This window comes from Lithobates pipiens, unplaced genomic scaffold, assembly GCF_037356315.1.
Source record: "Lithobates pipiens isolate NorthernLeopardFrog02 unplaced genomic scaffold, aLitPip1_a1.2 Scaffold_18, whole genome shotgun sequence".
NCBI lineage: Eukaryota > Metazoa > Chordata > Amphibia > Anura > Ranidae > Lithobates > Lithobates pipiens.
Genome location: NW_027507758.1, coordinates 71,135,989 through 71,156,862, shown reverse-complemented (window position 1 = coordinate 71,156,862; position 20,874 = coordinate 71,135,989). Strand labels below are relative to the sequence as shown.

The following is a 20,874-nucleotide window of genomic DNA, read 5'->3' as shown; positions in this document are numbered from 1 at the left end:
GTATCTCTTCTATGTTGAAAGAAAGAAAGACATGTTTGCAGTTGAGTCATGTGGGGGACACAGCAAACAGCATTTGGGAGAAGGTGCTCTGGTCAGATGAGACCAAAATTGTACTTTCTGGCCTAAAAGCAAAACGCTGTGTGTGGTAGAAAACGAATTGCACATCACCCTGAACGCACCATCCACCCACTGTGAAACATCGTGATGGCAGCATTATGTTGTGGGGATGCTTTTCTTCAGCAGGGACAGGGAAGCTGGTCAGAGTTGATGGGAAGATGGATGGAGCCAAATACAGGGCAATCTTAGAAGAAAACCTGTTAGAGTCTGCAAAAGACTTGAGACTGGGTGGAGGTTCACCTTCCAGCAGGACAACGACCCTAAACATACAGCCAGAGCTGCAATGAAATCATACCCAACTGCTGGCCCATTGGCCACATGGCACCCTCTGATGTAGCTTGCACCTCCTGCTCCGGGATGGTGAGTCGACAAGCCCAGATCGTGGGTTCTCGACCCTCCATCCCCAAGCATCAGTGTAAAGAATAGAGCCAGCACTAGAGGAACACCGACTCCTGTCACAGGCGGAGTGATACAAAATGTACTCCACCTGCAACAGGAAAGATACAGGAATGCAGCCCCATGCTTCCTCCAGTGCCGGGTCCTGTCACACTGTCACACTGATGGTTGGTAAGGTGGGGGGTCTGGAACCAGCCAGCAGTATCCAAGTAGTACCAGCCAGCACTACCCACCAGCAGTACCAGCCCTGGAGGACAGCCAACAGCAGCCACCAGCCATACCCACCTGGGGGACAGCAGCAGCAAGCGATACCTGCAGGAATCCTGAGGAAGAAGTGAAGATTGAGGTCAGTTGAGGTGCAGGTACCGCAGTGCATCAGTGTGAAAGCAGCCTTTAAGCCCCTTTCATGCAATCGGTCCGATTGGGTCTACCTGCTAATTTTTCAGGTGGACCCAGTCAGATCTTCCATTTACCTCTGTAGAGCTGCAGATGTAAACAGACTTGTTTCCTTTTACACCCTCCTACCTCCAATCCGATCCACTTAAAAAAGACAGAAGGGGATCCGTCCCCTTGTGTCTGGGTGGATTGGATTTCAAGGGCCCATAGAGTAGAGGGTGCTGTGTCCGTGTCTGATTTGCATATGCAGTGGGACATGGACTTGTCATCTGTCCGCTCTGCTCATTGTGACCCGTGACTGGTTACCAAGTCGCTAAAGTGGCCCTCGCTCCTCATAAGGTTTGGGCACCCCGGTTTAGCTCAAAGCATTTTCATATGTTAGAATGGCCCAGTCAAAGTCCAGACCTAAATCCAATTGAGAATCTGTGGCAAGACTCGAAAATTGCTGTTCACAGACGCTTTCCATCCAATCTGACAGAGCTTGAGCTATTTGGCAAAGAAGAATGGGCAAAAATGTCACTCTCTAGATGTGCAAAGCTGGTAGAGACATCCCCAAAAAGACTTTCAGCTGTAGTTGCAGCAAAAGTGGTTTTACAAGGTATTGACTCAGCAGAGCTGAATACAAATGGACGCCACACTTTTCACATATTTATTTGTAAAAAATATGAAAAACCATTTATCATTTTCTTTCCACTTCACAATAAGGCCCCTAAAGGCTATCCGATCAGGTCCACCTGTCATTTTTTTAGGCGGGCCTGATTGGACGCTCCATTCTCACATCTGTAGAGCGGCGGATGTCAGCAGTGACATGTCCGCTGACGTCCGTAGCTATCTGATCCTGTCCGAGAAATCCAGATGGATGGTGACCTTATTGTCCATCTGTCTGCCGGATCGGATGAAATCAGACAAGTGGTCCGTTATTAATGCAATCCCCTCATAGAGGAGAGCGGGGCTCTGACAGGTCCGTCTCTGCACAGTGAGATCAATCCTCCTCTGAGCAAAACAGATTCCGCCGGCCGGAACACCTGTGTGAAAGGACCCTTATGTGCCACTTTGTGTTGGTCTATCACATAAAATCCCAATAAAATACATTTATGATTTTAGTTGCAACATGACATGTGGAAAATTTCAAGGGGTATTAATACTTTTTCAAAGCACTGTATGATCAATTTTTCCTTGACTAACATATGAGGACACAATGGAATAAGGGTAGCTCTCGCTGCACATTTCACGGGGATAGCCCACTTTGTCAGGAGGGCATCAGAGGTATACCTACAAACAGTTTTATTAGTAACAGAACATCCGTTGAATCATATCTAAGCATTATTTACAATAATACAAATTTTTTATACATAAGTCATGCGTCTTCTGACAACTGTTCCAGTGCCCAGGTCACAAGCCGCCGATACGGAAGTAGGGCACTTGTGGCTTGTGTTTATAGGTAGAGTAGAAGCAGGTTGCTCCCATGCTGCTGAGCTCTTTTGGGCTTTCCACTCTGGACACCAGGGAAAAGTTAAAGGTCTTGGAACTTAAAGGTAAATCGCTCCAGTTTTGGCTGTACCAGTATACTTCTGGGTCGAACATTTGTTTGAGACTTTATGGTTTTATTTATTTTTAACAAATTTTGATTTGACTAAATGCAAAAATCATATTTTATCAGCAAATTTCCATGTTGTGCAACTGTTAAAATCTGTGGTGTGTTTTTGCAAATAATCTACATGATGTGTGGGGTACCAGGGTAATCCACCAGTTTATTAGAAATCCCTTAATGAATCAGTAACTAAATTGTAATCTTTAATTATATGCCCGAAGTTCGTCTTTAAACTTTCTCTAACAGAGCAACAGGGTCATGTTGTTTGGAAAGTCCTGAGCTTCGGCAATATGCATATTGACATCTATATACGATTTGGTATAAAATATCTGATAGGCCATCTGTTATCGTCATGCAACCCACCTGTAAACAGCCTGAAGAGCATTTATTTACCCGGTCAGTATCAGGAAAACGTCACTTGCAACAGATGTCCTTGAATTTGATTGTTAATGTGACGGTGGAGATTGACTATGTGACAGCGGACAATGTGACACTGCGTGTCCTCTAGCCCAGGAGATAGTCACCTGTACACTGCGACATCTTCGATATCATAGACTGATAAACATGTCTCCCCCCTTTCCTTTGAACAATGTCTTATTTACATGTTTTTGTTATTTAGAATAAATCTTGCATGCTGATTCGTGATGATTTTTTTTTGTTGTCCGAAATGCTATCAGAGTCAGTTTATCTTAAAGACTTATTTGACCGTGCTCCACCCTATTTTACCCAACTTCCAAAACTTGACTGAAATTTCCAAAATTTCAGAAGGAAAAGTTGTGATCTTGAAAAGGAGACAAAAAGTCAAAGTAGAATTAAATGGCAAAAAAAAACATGCAGCATTGAAAAATAAAAGGTTGGAAAACTAAAATGAAAAAAATTGCACGACCTCGAGAAAGGTAGGAAAGGTCCTTGTCTGGCGTCCCTTAATGATTTATTTTGGCAGGCAAAGTAAATCTCAGTTTTTTGGCAAAAAAATAACTGTAGAAAGTCTTTATTAATTGGCAGTTATCTATCTATCTAGTTTGTGTTGGATTACAATTCATGAACATTTTTATTACAATTTAATACCTGAAATCTGTCACATCAGCCAAAAGCTGGCATCAGGCTTATGGTGGGAGTGTCTGCTCTGTAAATAGATACTTAAAGTAGGATTTTATTTTGGATAGAGCAATGGAGGCTTATAAACCCTGCCAGATGTTTTTTTTTTTGCCATCTATGTCCAATTGCAGAGATTTTTCTTCACTTCCTGTCCCACAGCCAAACAGGAAGTGAGGGAAAATCCTTGCAAATTGGTAACTCCCAGGTCACCAGATCTAGTGTCCCAATTGGAAGATTTACCCTCTATTATATCTCTGGGAACTACCCAAATTTTGGAATTTTCTTTACTTTCACTTTCAATGTAATGGTAAATGGGACAAATAGAGAGGGCAAATCTCCCTAACAGGGGCAAAGACAGCAATAAAACCTGACGGTTCTAGTCTCTCTCCACTCTATCCAAAAAAGAAAGAAAAGAAAGTTTGCCTTTAGTTATACTTTTAGAGGTGGAGGTACTAAAGCTTACAGGAAGCAAAGCACTGTGGGTTGGTATCAACAGTGTTGTGGTGTTCAACAGAAGCCCTAAGAGCAAAACAGGGTAGTAGCACAGAATTGCAGTCTTTATAAGGCGTTGTCGTCCTCGCTACTGATACAGACATTATGAGTGGATGGATAGCAACAGTATGTGCATTACTTTAGAACATTTTTTGCCCAGTTTTTTTTTTTGTATATGTGCTTCAACGGAATTGTATCTGCTGTCCTAAAAAGTGTTCTTACAGTTTTTTATTTTTTCTCTAGCTCTTACGAGATACCCGGTCAGATCGAGGACATAAGAAAAACTGCTCGGGAAAAACTGCTAGCAGGTGAGACACAGATTATGTGAGAGTAGGGGCAATCGTACTATGCATATTGGGCATTAACAGGTCTACAGGAAGGTTCAAAATGCACCATTCTTTGGGGTGACCATGGTGATGTCTTTTATATTGTTCTTCCAAATATGTGTGAGTTTTATTTAATATAAGCTACCGGGCTTATTATGTAAAGCACAAATCAATTTCTAGAAAGTTTAATGGCATGATATTATTAGTGCAGCCCTAATATATATTGGAGCACATCAATCAAGCTTCCATTGGTTTCTCCTACCAACTTTTCTCAACCAAGGTTCTCTGGATTTCCAAGGTTTCTCCAGAAGTTACTAGGGGTTCCTTGAGCTTGTGAGCATTTTTTTTCTGCCTCTTAAATAACGCCTTACACCAATAATAATTTTCAATAATCTTTTAAGCTGTCTATATGGGGGGGGGGGGGGGGGGGGCTTCTTCCCACTGTCCATCAATGTATAGAGTATTCTCTATATCCACCAATCTAAGGAGTATTCTGTCCATCATTGTATGGATTATTCCTCTCACTTTCCGCCAATGTAAAGAGCATTCTTTCCACTGTCCACCAATGAATAGATTATTTCTCTCTCTGTCTGCCAATGTAAGGAGCATTCTTCCCACTGTCTACCAATGTATAGTTATTCCTCTCTCTATTCACCAATGTAAATAGCATTCTTCCCACTGTCCACCAATGTAAGGAGCATTCTTTCCACTATCCACCAATGTAAGGAGCATTCTTCCCACTGTCCACCAATGTATGGAATATTCTCTCTATCCACCGATGTAAGGAGCATTCTTTCCTCTCATTATCTGCCAATGTAAGGAGCATTCTTCCCACTGTCCACCAATCTATGGAGTATTCCTCTCATTATCCACCAATGTAAGTAGCATTCTTCCCACTGTCCACCAATGTATGGAATATTCTCTCTATCCACCAATGTAAGGAACATTCTTTCCACTGTTCATCACTGTATGACGTATTCCTCTCACTATCCTCCATTGTAATGAGCATTCTTCCCACTGTCCACCAATCTATGGAGTATTCCTCTCTCTATCCACCAATGTAAGGAGCATTCTTTCCACTGTCCACCAATGTATGGAATATTCTCTCTATCCACCAATGTAAAGAGCATCCTTACCACTGCCCACCATCCTCATGCATACTCTTTTTAATAAATTTGCAAAGATTTCAAATGTCATTCACATTGTCATTATGCGGAATTGTTTGTAGAATTTTGAGGAAAATAATGAATTTAATCCATTTTGGAATAAGGCTGCAACATAACAAAATGTGGAAAAACTGATGCGCTGTAAATACTTTCTGGATTCACTGTACAAAAGAAAAAAATGTTGCAAAGAATTAGCAACAAAATTAGATGCAAATCAGACTGCCTTTCAGATCACAAATTTACTTGATACATGCTCCCCAAAGCTGTTTTATCTCCAGCTGTACAAAGGTTTCCTTACCATAGGAGGTGTGAAAACCTACAAGGGTATGTCAGGACTGTTTCTAATGGACATACTATATCCGCAGTTTCAAAGCTGAACTCCAGCCAGAAGGATTTCAACACTATTTTCAAGGTACTTACCTTCCTTCTGGAAAAGCATAATCCCTTTCTTTTTTACAAACCATTTTAGATGTATATTTGTTCCCCAAATGGGTTCCTTTTTTTATTTCCGTTTGTGTGACCAGGAGCAGCTGTTACACCCTATGAAGAATTAGTTCTCAGTCGTGCTTCATACTAGCTGTACCTTGCCGAAGGATAAATGTGGAATACACCTTGCGTCCTTCTGTGGACGGGTATGATTGGCACAACTATACAAACAAATGGCAACCACCCCAACCTATAACTAGACTTTGCAGCAAGGAGCGCATGAAAGGGCAACGACCAGCCAGCCTGCAACAAACCAAACTGACAGTTCACGTTAACAAATATGGGCACAACACCTGTTCACAACTCACCTACATTCAAGAATCCCCTGACACCAGTGTGTGGCTGACTATGTGGGCATTTACATGTAATCAGGAGACAGCCCAGAGTCCCGCCATATACAGTACATGCCCACCACAATGTGCATTCCCATTGGTATATGTAGTGCATGTTTTCCCCTGCCAGTATGATATGAGGCTCCAATGGGTATCATTCCCCCGATATCCAGGGACAGCGTATTTTTCCAAAGAAGCTGATGACATAACCAAAATTAACAAAAAAGTAAGGTGTCCATTTAAAAGATTTCACATTTAATTAAGCGTGTGGAAAGGGATCTAGAAACACAAAGTAGGCAAGATCCTGGGGTTCCAATTTAAAAAATTTATATTTTTTTATTTTTTTTTTCCTACCAGATACAAAAATTTTTTTTATTTTTATTGACACATAGTTCATTATTATTAAGGAAGGAAGAATGTTCCTGCTCAGCAAATAAACCCACTAATTCATTCCTTCAGAGGAAACAATCACCCAGTTGGAAAATCCCTTTGGATGGTAACCCTTTCTATAACTTTGAATGCTCAATATTGCCCCCTATGGTTGCCCTAAACAGCCCCAATGCCAGTACAGAATTAGGGGCAGGATCAAGTGATCAGGTCATAGTGTGGAACAAATGTATCTTCTTTTGTTATTAATCCTACTTTGAGATGAGGAAAGGTAAAATTGGTTGCTGTGGGTTATTGCCTCCCGCACATAATATCTGCTTGGTTTTGTACTTCTCAAATTAGCCCAATAGCTTTGCTGTCTTCCGAAAGTTTGTCTGAAGAGTCTCTGTAGTTAAACCACCATCATTTTGTGACCTTTGTCAAGGTGAGCTCCATAATGGATTATCGAACATATTTTCTTCATAATCATATTAGAAAATATGTTGAAAATTTGACATTCATCAAGACTTCTTATCTGTCTACGCTCTGATGGAACGCAGCGGATGTCGACCAATACCAAATCTATTGACTTCCTAAAAATTCTGCATCCTTAAAAGATACTTTGTAAAGTAAAAAAATAAAAGCGTCATCTCTTGTGTATACCAAATATATATTTTACCACAAAGGGAGGCATCTTAATGGTATTGTTCAAGATAGATGTTGAATAATGAAGGGAATCCTCCAAGAGATAACCTTTTGGCATTTTTCTTGGTTTTAAGGTTGATTGTGTTTTTTCTTTATATTAAAGTATGTAAACGCTCTGATAACAAACTTTTTTTTTTCTTATTTGCTCCATTTTCATCTCTTAAATTCACCATTAGACGCTTTATTTTTTATTTTTTGATAAGTACAAAAATACCTGTTGATTATGCCAGCTAGTAAGCTTATAATGTTCTGTGATCTCTGCCAGTGCTGTACATTGTTGTTCTCTTTGTGAGCTATACCACAAAGAGGATGAAGTGTTCTGTAGTCCTGTCCTAGGGTTGACCAATCAGAATAAATCTGGTCCATCCTGAAAGCACTGTCCAGAGAAGAGTGGGGCTTTTATACCCCCAGAGCGCTGGACCAGCTATGGGAACATTGACAGCTTAAGATTGCTGACATTAAAGTGGTTGTAAACCTCAGACATGAAATATGAACATAGAATATGCCTCCATAGTGTGTACTTGTCTCAATCTAAGCGTCATTAAGTGTAATTTCTGTCCTCTGCCTTGTCCCTCTATCTGTATGAGTCTTTTCTGATGGGTTTTCCTGAGAAATATAGTGACAGGAGGGCACAGCCTGTGATCGACAGCCTTAACTCTGTCCCTGTGTGCTGTTTGAGGGAAGGGACACACCCCTCCCTCCAATCAGCTCTCAAAGCTCTCCTCACTGATGTCCCTTCCCTCCAATCAGCTCTCAAAGCTCTCCTCACTGATGTAACTTCAGCTCTCCACCCCCTGTATTTAAGAGCAGAGAGATCCTGTTTAAATTCTGCAATTCTGCACTTTGAATGGATGTAGGGGACAAACAGATGTAGTAACACAGGTACAACTTATGTAGGAGGATTTGTTTCATCTCTGTTTACCACCTGGGTCCAGTCACTTCAGTGGACATAGGTTGGGGTTTACAACCACTTAAATGCAGTGGAGATCGGGAGGGTGTTCTGTTTTTGGGTCACATTTATGTTAAGGTGAACAAACTCTTTTAGGTTCATTCCTCCTTACCCATGGGAGAGACCTTTTCATTGGTTCTTCAGGTACCCAGTGCTGCATCATTGGATAGAGGAGAAAAAGGGGATAACACTGTATTTAGAAGTAGCGGGCTCCAGCAGTTGTATGAGCCAAAGTATAGAGGGCCCTTATTGAGATTGCGTACAGTTTTGCTTTAATCAGGGAGGAAGACTAATGCCCATACACACGATTGGACTTTCCGACGACAAAACCATGGATTTTTGTTCAAAGGATGTTGGCCCCATCTTTTCTTGCATAGACAAGGTTACACAAATGTTGGCCAACAATTACAGATGTACGTGATATCTCCATTAGGAATGCTAGTTATAGCTCCGTCTCGTACTTGATTCCGAGCATGCATGGACTTTTGTCCGACGGACTTGTTTACACACGATCGGAAAGTCCAACAACAAACATTTGTTGGCGGAAAATTTGAGAACCTGCTAGCCAACATTTGTTGGCGTAAAGTCCAACAACAAATGTTCGATGGAGCATACACATGGTCGGACTTTCCGCCAACAAGCTCACATCCAACATTTGTTGTTGGAAAATCCAATTGTCTGTGTATGGGGCATTAGGCTGGCCATACACAGGATTCAAACTGTTAATGAGCAGGCTGAATGTACCAAGTTGATCGATTGATCATCTTGGGTTAAACCAGCCTGCCGGATTCTCTTGCAATTATCACTAGCAACTGCTAGCGATCATCACTGTCTTCTCCCGGCGGGGACAACTTCCACCACCCCTGCCAGGAGAAGACAAATGCTGATTCCCCTGTCAACGCTCTCTGTGTTGATGGAGGAACCATGCAAATTTCTTTACTGCAACCCGTGGTTGCGGAAAAGAAATTTGCACCGTGTATGTCCTGCCTTAGATTCGCCATTGACAAATTGTTTTGGCCAATTCAACAGCATCGTAGGTGGCCCTGCAAGCACCAAAGTCATTTTGAGCTGGTTGGAAAAATTATTGGCCAAACAATGACTGTGTTCTTACAGATGCAGTCACCGTTCCGCAACACCATTGTATTCAGGCAGCCGTGGTAATGCAGCTTCTGAATAAAATTGCCAACATCAAAGATTCTTCCATCCATTCTGCATAATGTGGATGGGGAATTGACTGATTTTCTCTCGTTCAGCCTGTGGCGGTGTCGTATAGCATCACATCTGAACATAAGAAGTGTTTTGCCATTTGCCTGGAGTTCTTCTTTACACCGCAACTTTTTCTATGTAGATAAAAAGATAATTTCACCTCTTTTATTTTTCCCGTCTATCATTTGTTATTCAGGAAAGAGTCCTAATTTGCCTTAGATACACAACTATTTGTCACTGCGTTCAGTTTGCCAAAAATAAATGAAACCATTAATTACTACATTTTTGAGCAGCTGTTAATATATTGGGATTGGAAAATTGAGCGCTAGATTGTTGGTTAAGTGGATGCACTATTAGCGGTATGCGGAGTCCATCAACTGATTAAGGCAATTGGGTAAATATTTATGGGCTGACAGAAAAAAAGGGGAGTTTTGTAATCCACTTTAGTCTTGCAAAAAATATATATATAATAATCGTTCAAGCTTTTAATTCTGTTTGTTCATAGAAATGTTAAATCTGTACTTAAACTTTTCTAAAAGTGAGCACTGCAGATAACCCAAATTTAATCAAGTTATGCTTTTTTTTTTTTTTTTATATATTCTTCAATATGATATTTTAACAGTATCACGGCTTGTCTTTGTTATCCTAAAGTGTAACATGTTACTCATCAGATGAGTGAATTAAAAAAATGTGGGGTTTTAATCTAAACTCCAATCTTCCTTTCAGCCTTGCACAGTTGTACAGCCTACTCTCCTGTACTGAGCTTACTCTGATTTTACGGCACACTGTAAGCATCTCAGAGTGTGCATTAGAAGCTGCAGCAAATCAGTCTAATTTCCATGCTGGAGGAAGTCCAGCATCATCTAGAATTCTAGAGCTTTCCTTCTCAGCCTGACTGTCCCTGGCTCACCACTTTTATTCACTGCTTTGAGCTGGCGCCTCCCGCCCATTTAAGGGGTTTAGGACACAGGGAGGCAGGGTTTATGATCATATGATGCAGTGATTGGCTGTCACAGCAATCGCATGATTGGAAAACTCCCGATCGCTACTTTCCGTTAAGCGTCAGTAAGTGTGTCAGGAGCGTGCAGGGTGTGAAAACTCGGCACGGCTGTATTTACACTAATTCACACAAACATGCGGCCGCTTGACGCCAAGACCCTGCTGCTGAGGGGCCGCGTATTTGCGTGTGGCTGGCGCCAAGGGGTTAATTGGATTTCACTTCTTACAATCCTAGAGGCTCAACGCCACATGGGGGCATCACTGTTAGGAAGCCGGTTCAGAGCAATGATGTGCAGCTGAACCTAGAGAGAGCGCATGTTGAGAGTGGCTGAATGAGATCGGCAGCACAAAAATGAAAACTGAGATCCACCCCGTGAGCATCCACTTGCTCAGCGGGGATCGCTCCGTTGATCCCCACTGAGCCGGTGGATGACTTTGCAGGGACCACCCTGTCAGATCTCCACTCTCCTCTATGGGGGATCGGATGAACATGGACCATCTATCCATGTTCATCCGATCCGCTCTTCAGATGGATAGAAAAACAGGATTTTCCTCCGTCTGCAGAATAGGACCATAACAGAGACGGATGATATTGGGTGTCAGCGGATGTTCATCCCATAGGGATTCATGTATGTCCATATTTCATCCGAAAACGGATGGATCAAATACGGACATACGGTCCGCATGTGTTAAAGGGGCCTTTGATATTAAAAATAAAATTGATAATTGTAGTAGCAAAAGAATGGCACCATCTTTGTTCAGGACTCGCCCAATGTGGGCATTTATTTCCTGATGCTGACCCCGAGAAGATGCATTCATCTGTAAATCCTGGCACCTGCATAGTAGTCTTTTTATTCTTGGTTGTGTGTATACAGGTTGACTCCACACTCCTATTTCCCAGGATAGTTTCCATCTTGAGGAGCGTATAGACAGGACTGTTCTAGATAAACGAAAGCCTCATTATATGTGTTTTTAGAAATGCTAAGTCCACATAGAATTCATATTGTAAAAGGAGTCTCCGGCTTATATTTGACTTTGATCCCAGTGGTGAGTGAGGTCTCTACTGTTATGTTCCCAGCTAGGCCCTCCTGCTGCTTCTGTATAGAGGATTGTTTGAAGACTCAAGCTAGCCATGCATCTTTAGATCAGTCAATTTCCCCATGCATGCTAAACAGCACGGATGACCGAATCTTCCCTGACGGCTATTGTATTCAACCGTCATCTGATTAGGTGCCATTCATTTTTTGGCCTTAGGCCCCATTCATGCCTTTTAAGCACTTGTTGACTGCTGTATGTATATACGGTATACATGCTGTCTGTACCGGCACTTTCTGGCATGGCCTCAGTATTTGCCAGGCTCTTCCATTCTGGGGAGCCTGGGACCATGGTAAACAGGTAAATAGCCGAGATCCCTTCATACAGAGGAGATGGAGGAACATCCATTCCCCCATCTCCTCTGTGAAGAATAAATCCGGCATCGTCAAGGATTTAGTCACATCTGGTTTCAGAGCTGTCGTTCCTTTAATAGTGGTAGTTCACATCTGTACAATGTTCTAAAATGCTTTGGCCAATAAAATCCATGTCCATTTTTTGATGCACGTTAATAGGCCCATAGATGTATTAATAGAAATGGCGATGCATGACAACATAAATACACAAAGGAATAAAAATAAAAAATGCAAGATAACGCATAACTAGCCTCAAAGAGCAATTGCAGGCTACAATTTGTAGGTTGCTAATTTCCCTCAACAGACATTACTCAATTAACCTCTAATCGATGGCCTCCATCGTTTTTTTACTGTCACTCCTGTAGTAGATTGCAGTCCCTCGTCACATGACATGAAACCTCTCATGTTCCAGTACAGTGATTCTAATGGGGGTGGAACCAGGGAACACACCACTTTGCAATTTGGCTCCTGTTCTTGGCCATTCAGAAGAGGAGGATATCGGGAACTCTAGGGACTGAGCCACCGGCAGCCAACTACACAAGATAGTGCCAAGATATCAACTCATCAAGCTGTGTCCTCTGAACTGGATTTAATACAAAATGCTCAAGTTTGTACATGATGCACTCTTAAATTCTGAAATGGGTTTTCATTTTTTCACATTGTTGCTCCCGTGTATCAAGTGAGCCAAAGAATCGTCTTTTTCTTCCAGTAATTTGTAACACGCACCAATGTATTAGCTGGGGTTCTGGCCTGATGTTTCAATCCTGAATCTGAATTTGATCAATCCCAACTTGTGCTCAATTATATTCCACTAAATTTACATAATTCAACAGATGTTGATATTTTAATGTTTCTGGCATTCACATCTTGGACAGCTGTCTCTGAGCTTAGGGAAAAAGCAAACATTTAGAGTTAAATGCTGAACATATGTTTAAATAACTAATTAGAGGCAAGAAGAAAACAATGCATTATCCTTTGTAAGGACAGCGCGGCGGTCGTGCCAGGACTTTGGGATGGATTTGGTGCACGTTTACAGTGCACCGTCTCTGGAGAGGCAGGATTGTAAAGGCATGATAAATAACGGGAGAGGCAGGACAAAGGATGTGTGACGGGAAAGACAGACAAGTCCTTTGTCTAGTGGGAAGGATAGCGTGCCTACACCTTTATGTGAATACACATGTACCCAACTTCCTAGCAGACTGCAGAGGATTTATAGAAAAGTAAAACTGCAGCCAAGGCCAAGTTGAGCAGTTGCACATAGCAACCATTCGGGTTACTTTTTATATTTCCTATTCTGGGAAAATTCATTGTGGATGTTCCCTGTAACACAGGGAAGCAAATCTGAATCAAAAATTATTTCAATGATGATCCTAATTATCCAACCAAAATTGTGTATACTAACTTGCCCTATAAAAATGGCAAATGACATTTCTTTAAATTGAAATTAAAAATTATATTTAATAATGAAACAGAAAAAAATAATTTTATATATATATATATATATAATGCTATTTTTTTTCTTTAAGAAACATATATATATATGTGTTTATTAAAGAAAAAAATAGCATTTTATGAAACAGAAAAAAATAATTATATATATATATATATATATATATATATATATGTGTAAAAAAAATGCTATTTTTTTCTTTAATAAACACACACATATATATATATATATATATATATATATATGTGTGTGTTTATTAAAGAAAAAAATAGCATTATATATATATATAATAATTTTTTTCTGTTTCATTATTAAATTGATTCAGATTTGTGTTTAACACAGGGAACATCCACAATATAAAATGCTATTTTTTTTCTTTAATAAATAAGTATATACACACAGTTGTAGTTAATCTTTTTAGTTATTTTTCTTACTAATAAAACAATAAATATATATATATATATATATATATATATATATATATACCGTATATACTCGAGTATAGGCCGGCCCGAATATAAGCCGAAGCCCCCAATTTACCCCCAAAAAAACTGGCAAACTTATTGACTCGTGTATAAGCCGAGGGTGAGACATGCCTGTCCATCCCTGTGTGTGTGTCCGTCCATCCCTGTGTGTCCGTCCATCCCTGTGTGTCCGTCCATCCCTGTGTGTCCGTCCATCCATCCCTGTGTGTGTGTGTGTCCATCCATCCATCCATCCCTGTGTGTGTGTGTCTCCATCCATCCATCCATCCCTGTGTGTGTGTGTCTCCATCCATCCATCCCTGTGTGTGTGTGTCTCCATCCATCCCTGTGTGTGTGTGTATCCATCCATCCCTGTGTGTGTGTGTGTCTCCATCCATCCATCCGTGTGTGTGTGTGTGTGTGTGTGTGTGTGTGTCCAGCCTACCTGTGTCCCGAGCCTTTGTCCCGAGCCTCCGTCCCGTGCCTTGCCTCCTTGCCTCCGTCCCGTGCCGTGCCTTGCCTCCGTCCCGTGCCGTGCCTTGCCTTGCCTCCGTCCCGTGCCCTCTTCGTCGGCGCCTCGGCGGCCATTGTAAAATTCAAAAGCCGCGCCTCCGCCTTCGCCTGTGATAGGCGGAACACTGAATTTCCCAGCAGCCTGTGTTCCGCCTATCACGGACATCGTATCATCCTCGTCCGTAGTACGAGGATGATACGATGTCCGTGATAGGCGGAACACAGGCTGCTGGGAAATTCAGTGTTCCGCCTATCACAGGCGAAGGCGGAGCCGGAGGCGCGGCTTTTGAATTATAGAATGGCCGCTGTCTGTCTGCTCGACACGCTGATCGAGCGGGCAGACAGCGATGACTCGAGTATAAGCCGAGGGGGGCACTTTCAGCCTCAAAAAAGAGGCTGAAAATCTCGGCTTATACTCGAGTATATACGGTATATATATATATATATACACACACAATATCCCACAAAAGTGAGTACACCCCTCGTATTTTTGTAAATATTTTATTATATCTTTTCATATGACAACACTGAAAATTATACTTTGCTACAATGTAAAGTAGTGAGTGTACAGCTTGTATAACAGTATAAGTTTGCTGTCCCCTCAAAATAACTCAACATCACGTGACAGTGTTAATAAAAAATAAAAAATCGTGAGTACTTGAAAAAAAGTGTGGGTACTTGCACTCGGTCTTAAAAAAAAGTGGTATCGGGACAACCCTAATATATATATGTGTGTGTGTGTGTGTTTTGTATCATTTATTTATTTTTTAACATAGTTGTCGTTACTCTTTTTAGTTATTATTCTTAATAGTGGTTTCATGTTATTATCACAATCACCAGCTATTGGGATTGGGAGATGGTATGTGTGTGTATATATGTGTATACACACACACTATGCACACCGATATAGCATTTAAATATCAAATGTACCCCATGTTTAGCTCACTTTTTATGTTTCATTGTCTAAATAATTAAAAGGAAAAAAAAATCAATTTTCCTTGTATATAATAGCTGTACTGGTTGGACTGAGCGGGTAGCCTGTTTGTGATGAGTGAATACTGTAATTAATGTCCAGATTCTTGGCTTTGCGCTAGAAGTTCACATCACAGTGGCTCCAGTAACCCCCTCTTCCTCCCTCTGCCACCCTCTGCCAGTTCTCTGCTGCTATTTTGACACTTGCAGGCCTGCTCCACTGTTGCACAGCTGATGCCCTGTCCATGCTTATATTTTTCTTATTGACAATGAGCGTTCTTGCCAAACGCCAGGGACCATAGTCACATCTGCTTGTTTCCTGAGCTTGTCTGGGTCCGCTCGGAAACACTTCTTGTCCAGAGGGCAGTTTTTTAACTAGGCTTAATCCTCTCCAAATTCTCCCTTTCCAAATGGATAAATAGGGCGACAGATTCCTGTTGTCTTACTTTAGAGAAAATTATTCCATTTGACACTGTTCACCGTAGTCCCTGTCATCGTCACATCCCCAGCCAAGTTTACAGGCAAGGTGCTTGCATTTTGTTACTCACCAGTGCTCTCCCCACCCCCACGCCTTCACGCTTTTCTTTCTCCTACGCCAATATTGGCTACTGCGCCTTTTTTTTTAAGGGATCAAAATTTGATTACTCAAAATGCTTCATCTGTGTAACAGAATAAATGCCATGTTTTCAATCCTGATCATTTCAATTATTGCTTGTTTTAATTGTCATCATTTAATTTTAAAAAGTGAAATGAATACTGTCTGTAGTTCACAAGCAGGCGAGAAGCTTATTATTGCATGTCCGAACAGTGCTACTATCATGTTTATATTACATCAGTATCTTCATTTGTTGGCAGTAAAAACTGTAGGTAGAGAGACCCCCACATTCCTTATCCCAACCTCAACCTGATCCTTTAGCTTACCCTCACACTAAACCTCCCTCCCACCTGCAACGTTTGCCATTAAAAATGAAGGCCAACTTTGGCAATCCATCCCCCCCCCCCCCCCCCCCCCCCCTTATCCCAACCTCAAACTGATCCTTTACTCTTGCCCTTAGCCCTTGTACACACGGTAGGAAATTCAGACGGAAAATGTCCGATCGAACCGTGTTGTCAAATAATCCGACCGTGTGTGGGCTCCATCTGACTTTTTCCATCGGAATGTCCGACCAACAAAGTTTGAGAGCTGGATATAAAATTTTCCGACAACATGATCTGATCAGACTTTGTCCCATCATTTGTAGAGAATTCCGATCGGACAAAGTGCCACGCATGCTCAGATCAAATTACGAGACCAAAGCTATTGGCTACTAGCCTGAACGTAGTCCCATCGTAAAGAACAAACGTCATCAATCTCTGACCGATCGGATTCTCCAACAACTTTGTCCTACAGTGTGTATGCAACACCAGTTTCGGACAAAATTCATCGGAAAAAATCCGATGGATTTTGTTGTCGGAATGTCCGCTGTGTGTACAAGGGCTTACACTAAACCTCCCTCCCACCTGCAACATTTGCCATAAAAGTGAAGGCCAACTTTGACAATCCACCCCCCCCCCCCCCCTCCAAAAGAAAACAGGTTCCCGTATGAGACCCCTCCCCTGTATTATTTTATTTTTTTAATAACCTATCCAGAAGTCTTCTGGATGGTCATGACTCAAGACATGTGAAGTCTTCCCTTCAGAAGTTCTCTCTACTATGGGCAGTCCTCAGTGTAGACCAGGGGCCTCAAACTGGTGGCCCTCCAGTTGCTGTGGAACTACAAGTCCCATCATGCCTCTGCCTGTGGGAATCATGCTTGTAACTGCCAGCCTTGCAATGCCTAGTCGGACTTGTAGTTCTGCAACAGCTGGAGAGCTGCCAGTTTGAGACCCTTGGTGTAGAGAGTGGCACTGATGTGATGATGTCAGCACCTCTATCTGTATAATTCCATTCCATGATGCCCTTCATTCACTGTATGCCCTCAGTCTTCAGAGTTGAATGATAATGGGTGGAAGAATGTGTGGAAAAGGAATCACTGCAGAGGAGCGTGCCAAAGAGAAGGCAAGAGCTGCCTTTTTTTTCTTAAAGGGGGACTTGGTAAGCTGCAATATAATAGATGTTTGCTTTTTGGGTTTAATATTGCTTTAACCCTAAAAAAAAAAAACAACATCATTTGTAACCTTAGCCCAAAAATTAATTCTAACACCTAACTTCCCTAAACCTCACGTAGACCCTACCACCAAATGAATACTTTCCAATCCATACTTTTACCATCTTGCTGAAAATATTAGATATTTTTGAGTTGAGGTGGGCGCTAAGGACACCTGTCCAAAACAAATTGGCACTGAGATGCTGGTGCCGAAAATCACTCCTTTGTCAAATTTACTAAAACTGGAGCACTTGGAATCTGGTGCAGCTGTGCCTGGTAGCCAATCAGCTTCCAACTTAAGCTTGTTCAAATAAGCTTTGACAATAAAATCTGGCAGCTGATTGGTTTCTATGCCGAGGTGAACCAGATTTTGCATTCTCCAGTTTTAGTAACCCCCCCCCAAAAAAAAGTATTGTAATTAGTACATGATAAAAGAACTTTAAATCCTGGTTCACACCTATGCCGTTTGCTTTTGACCTGTTTCTACAGTGCTTTTTGCAGTGCATTTTTGCGTACGCCTTTTTTTTTTTGCCAATTTGTTGATGGGCAGATTAAGAAGGCAAAGCACAGCAAGAACGCACTACATTCTTTTCTGCTGCTTCTCCATCGATGTCTATTCAACCAAAAATGCAATATTTTGCATTTAAGGCTTGGTTCACACCTATGCAGGCAGGTGCGGGAATCGCTGTGATTCCTGCAACCACCCACATTGAAAACGCACTGCTTTGAGAAAACATCTTGGGCTGCCATTCATTCTGAATGGCACCCTCACGCATGTAAAAACACAGCGTGTTTGTGGGTACAGGAACCACAGGGTCAAAATGACCATGCGATTTCCCTGCGAGCTGCGTTTTGAAATGGGTGCATGCACCTTTTGTTCTACACGAGCAAACGCAGCCAGCATACATGCATGGTGTGAACCGAGCCTTAAAGCAGAACTTCAGTCGATTTTTTTCAACTTACCATCTATAAAATCTTCTGCCCTTGTTGTTTTAACTTTGGGTAGTAAATACCTTATACAGCCCACTTCCTGTTTCTTGTCTGGTAAAAAGTCTAGGCTTATGACACCATGCACAGCTCTCTCTCACTCTCCTGAGATTTTGCAAGGAAGGGAGGGTGATGAGTCATACGAGAGCCAATGAGAGCTGCAGAGCTGGAGGTGTGTCTGTGTAAATCCAGGAAGTGAACAGGCAGCAGCTTCAGCTGCCCACAGTTAAAATGGCTGCAGCCAGACTCAGTGGAGGGAGATTTCTGCAGCATATTTGGCAAGTACAAAATCACAGGATATATAAAATAATATGCAAAGTGGTTGGAGGAAAGCTTCAGAATGGCAAAGATGTTTTTATTACCAATTATGTGAGCAGAGTACAGTTCCTCTTTAAAGTGGTTGTAAACCTTCAGGTTTTTGTAAATAAAAATAACAAACGTGCCTGTGCAATACCTGCTCTGTGCAATAGTTTTGCACAGAGTACTCCGATCCTCTTCTTCTGGGGTCCCCCCGACTTTGCTCCAAGCCCCTCCTCTTCATCGGTTGCCCCCACAGAAAGCCACTTTCCCTGGGGGCACCCAAGTGGGCTCACTCCCGAGTCCCGCTGCTATGTCCATTGACACAGACAGTGGGACTCGGTCCCGCCCTCTACTCCCGTGTCACTGAATTTTATTGACAGCAGCGGGAGCCAATGGTTCATGCTGCTATTAGTCTGCCCAATGAGGAGAGAGACAGCACTGGACCTGCTGCACCTGTGCACATCGCTGGATCGGGCTCAGGTAATAAAAAGGGGGAGTCGGGGGGGGGGGGGGGAGAGAGCTGCAGCACAGAATGTTTTTCACCTTAATGCATAGAATTGAGATTTGAGACTTTACAACCATTTTAAAAAGTCTCAGACTCTTTACAAAACGCAGCAGATGAAAAAAGCATAGCTGAGAATGTGTCCCATAAGACAATGTTTCTCAACTCCAGTCCTCAAGAACTCCCAACAGGTCAGGTTTTCAGCATTTCCCCTCAGATGAAACAGCTGTGGTAATTACTAAGGCAGTGAAACTGATCAAATCACCTGCGCAAAATAATGGAGAGCCTGAAACCATAAGCTGTTGGGGTTACTTGAGGACTGGAGTTGAGAAACATTGTCATAGGAAACCATGTTACATGGACTGTAGTGTGTTTCTGCAAAAAGCACTAAAAAAGGAATAGGTGTGAACCAGGCCAAAGAGTCGTCTCCCTAGTGTTCCCTGCGCCATGTCTTGGATGAGGTCACCCTCTTCCCCAAAGAGCCAAATTACATTTTGTAGAAAGGACCAACAGGTGACTTCAGGAATCAGGATTGGGGGGGTTGTAACATAAAGTCCCCTGCCAGAAGACCCCATGTCTCTCTCCTCATTGGACAGATTGATAGCAGCGGGAGCCATTGGCTCCCGCTGCTCTCAATCAAATCCTGTGACACGGGAGCCAGGGGACCAAATCCCACTGTCTGTGCCAATGGATGCAGCAGCAGGACTCTGGAGTGAGCCTACACGGGTGCCCTCAGGGAAAGTGGCTTTCGGTGGGGGGGCACCCAATGAAGAGGAGGGGCTTGGAGCGCTAGCGGAGGGGGGGACCCCATGTTACAACCCCCAGTAAAAGTTGAGATTTGCATAATAAAGTGCACCTGCCTTTGTGCCTCTATGACCATACAAAGTAGGGATGCACCGATACCATATGTTTTTTTTTGCAATGAATACAAGTACCGATACTTCTTTTTTTAGTACTCACCGATACCAATTACCGATACCTACCGCAACTGTTTTGTTTTAACTTCAGCTGTCAGCAATTGTACAAAGCATTAAAAAGTTATTTACAAATGAAATAAATAGATTTTTTCTTTATTTTTTTTATTTTTTTTAATTTAGTGCTTTTTCAATGTGAAATGTGTAAATATATGGTAAAAAATATGTGTAAAAGTATTCACTAACAAAGCAAAAAAAAAAAAGTTTTAATTGTTTATTTTTTATAAAATAGACGTGAACAAAAGAAGAAAAGCAGGAAAAAAAATAAAATAGAGGAGAATAAGTAGTTAATTAAGGCTGATTAGAGTAAATTAAGGGTTATTAAGGGGTTAAGCAGAGGAACATTTGTTCAAAGGGATTTTGATCTGCAGATGAAGAAACAGAAATATACAAAAGGAAACAATGTTTCTTTTTATTTTAGTGTTTCAAGGCTGATCAATGTTGGTAATAAACATCGCTGCTTTTTTTTTTTGACAGCTGCAATTAGCGGACTTCTTTAACCACTTACTTACT

General features: G+C 41.8%; 1 protein-coding gene across 2 annotated transcripts in view; it reads left to right on the top strand.

The window, feature by feature from the left end:
- GPATCH2 (G-patch domain containing 2) overlaps nt 1-20,874 on the top strand; it is a 219,140-nt gene that overhangs the window by 152,001 nt on the left and 46,265 nt on the right. For both annotated transcript variants that reach the window (XM_077485776.1, XM_077485777.1), the window contains exon 8: nt 4,334-4,398. In XM_077485776.1, the coding sequence (XP_077341902.1) occupies nt 4,334-4,398 (65 nt within the window). The remainder of the gene's footprint in view (nt 1-4,333; nt 4,399-20,874) is intronic.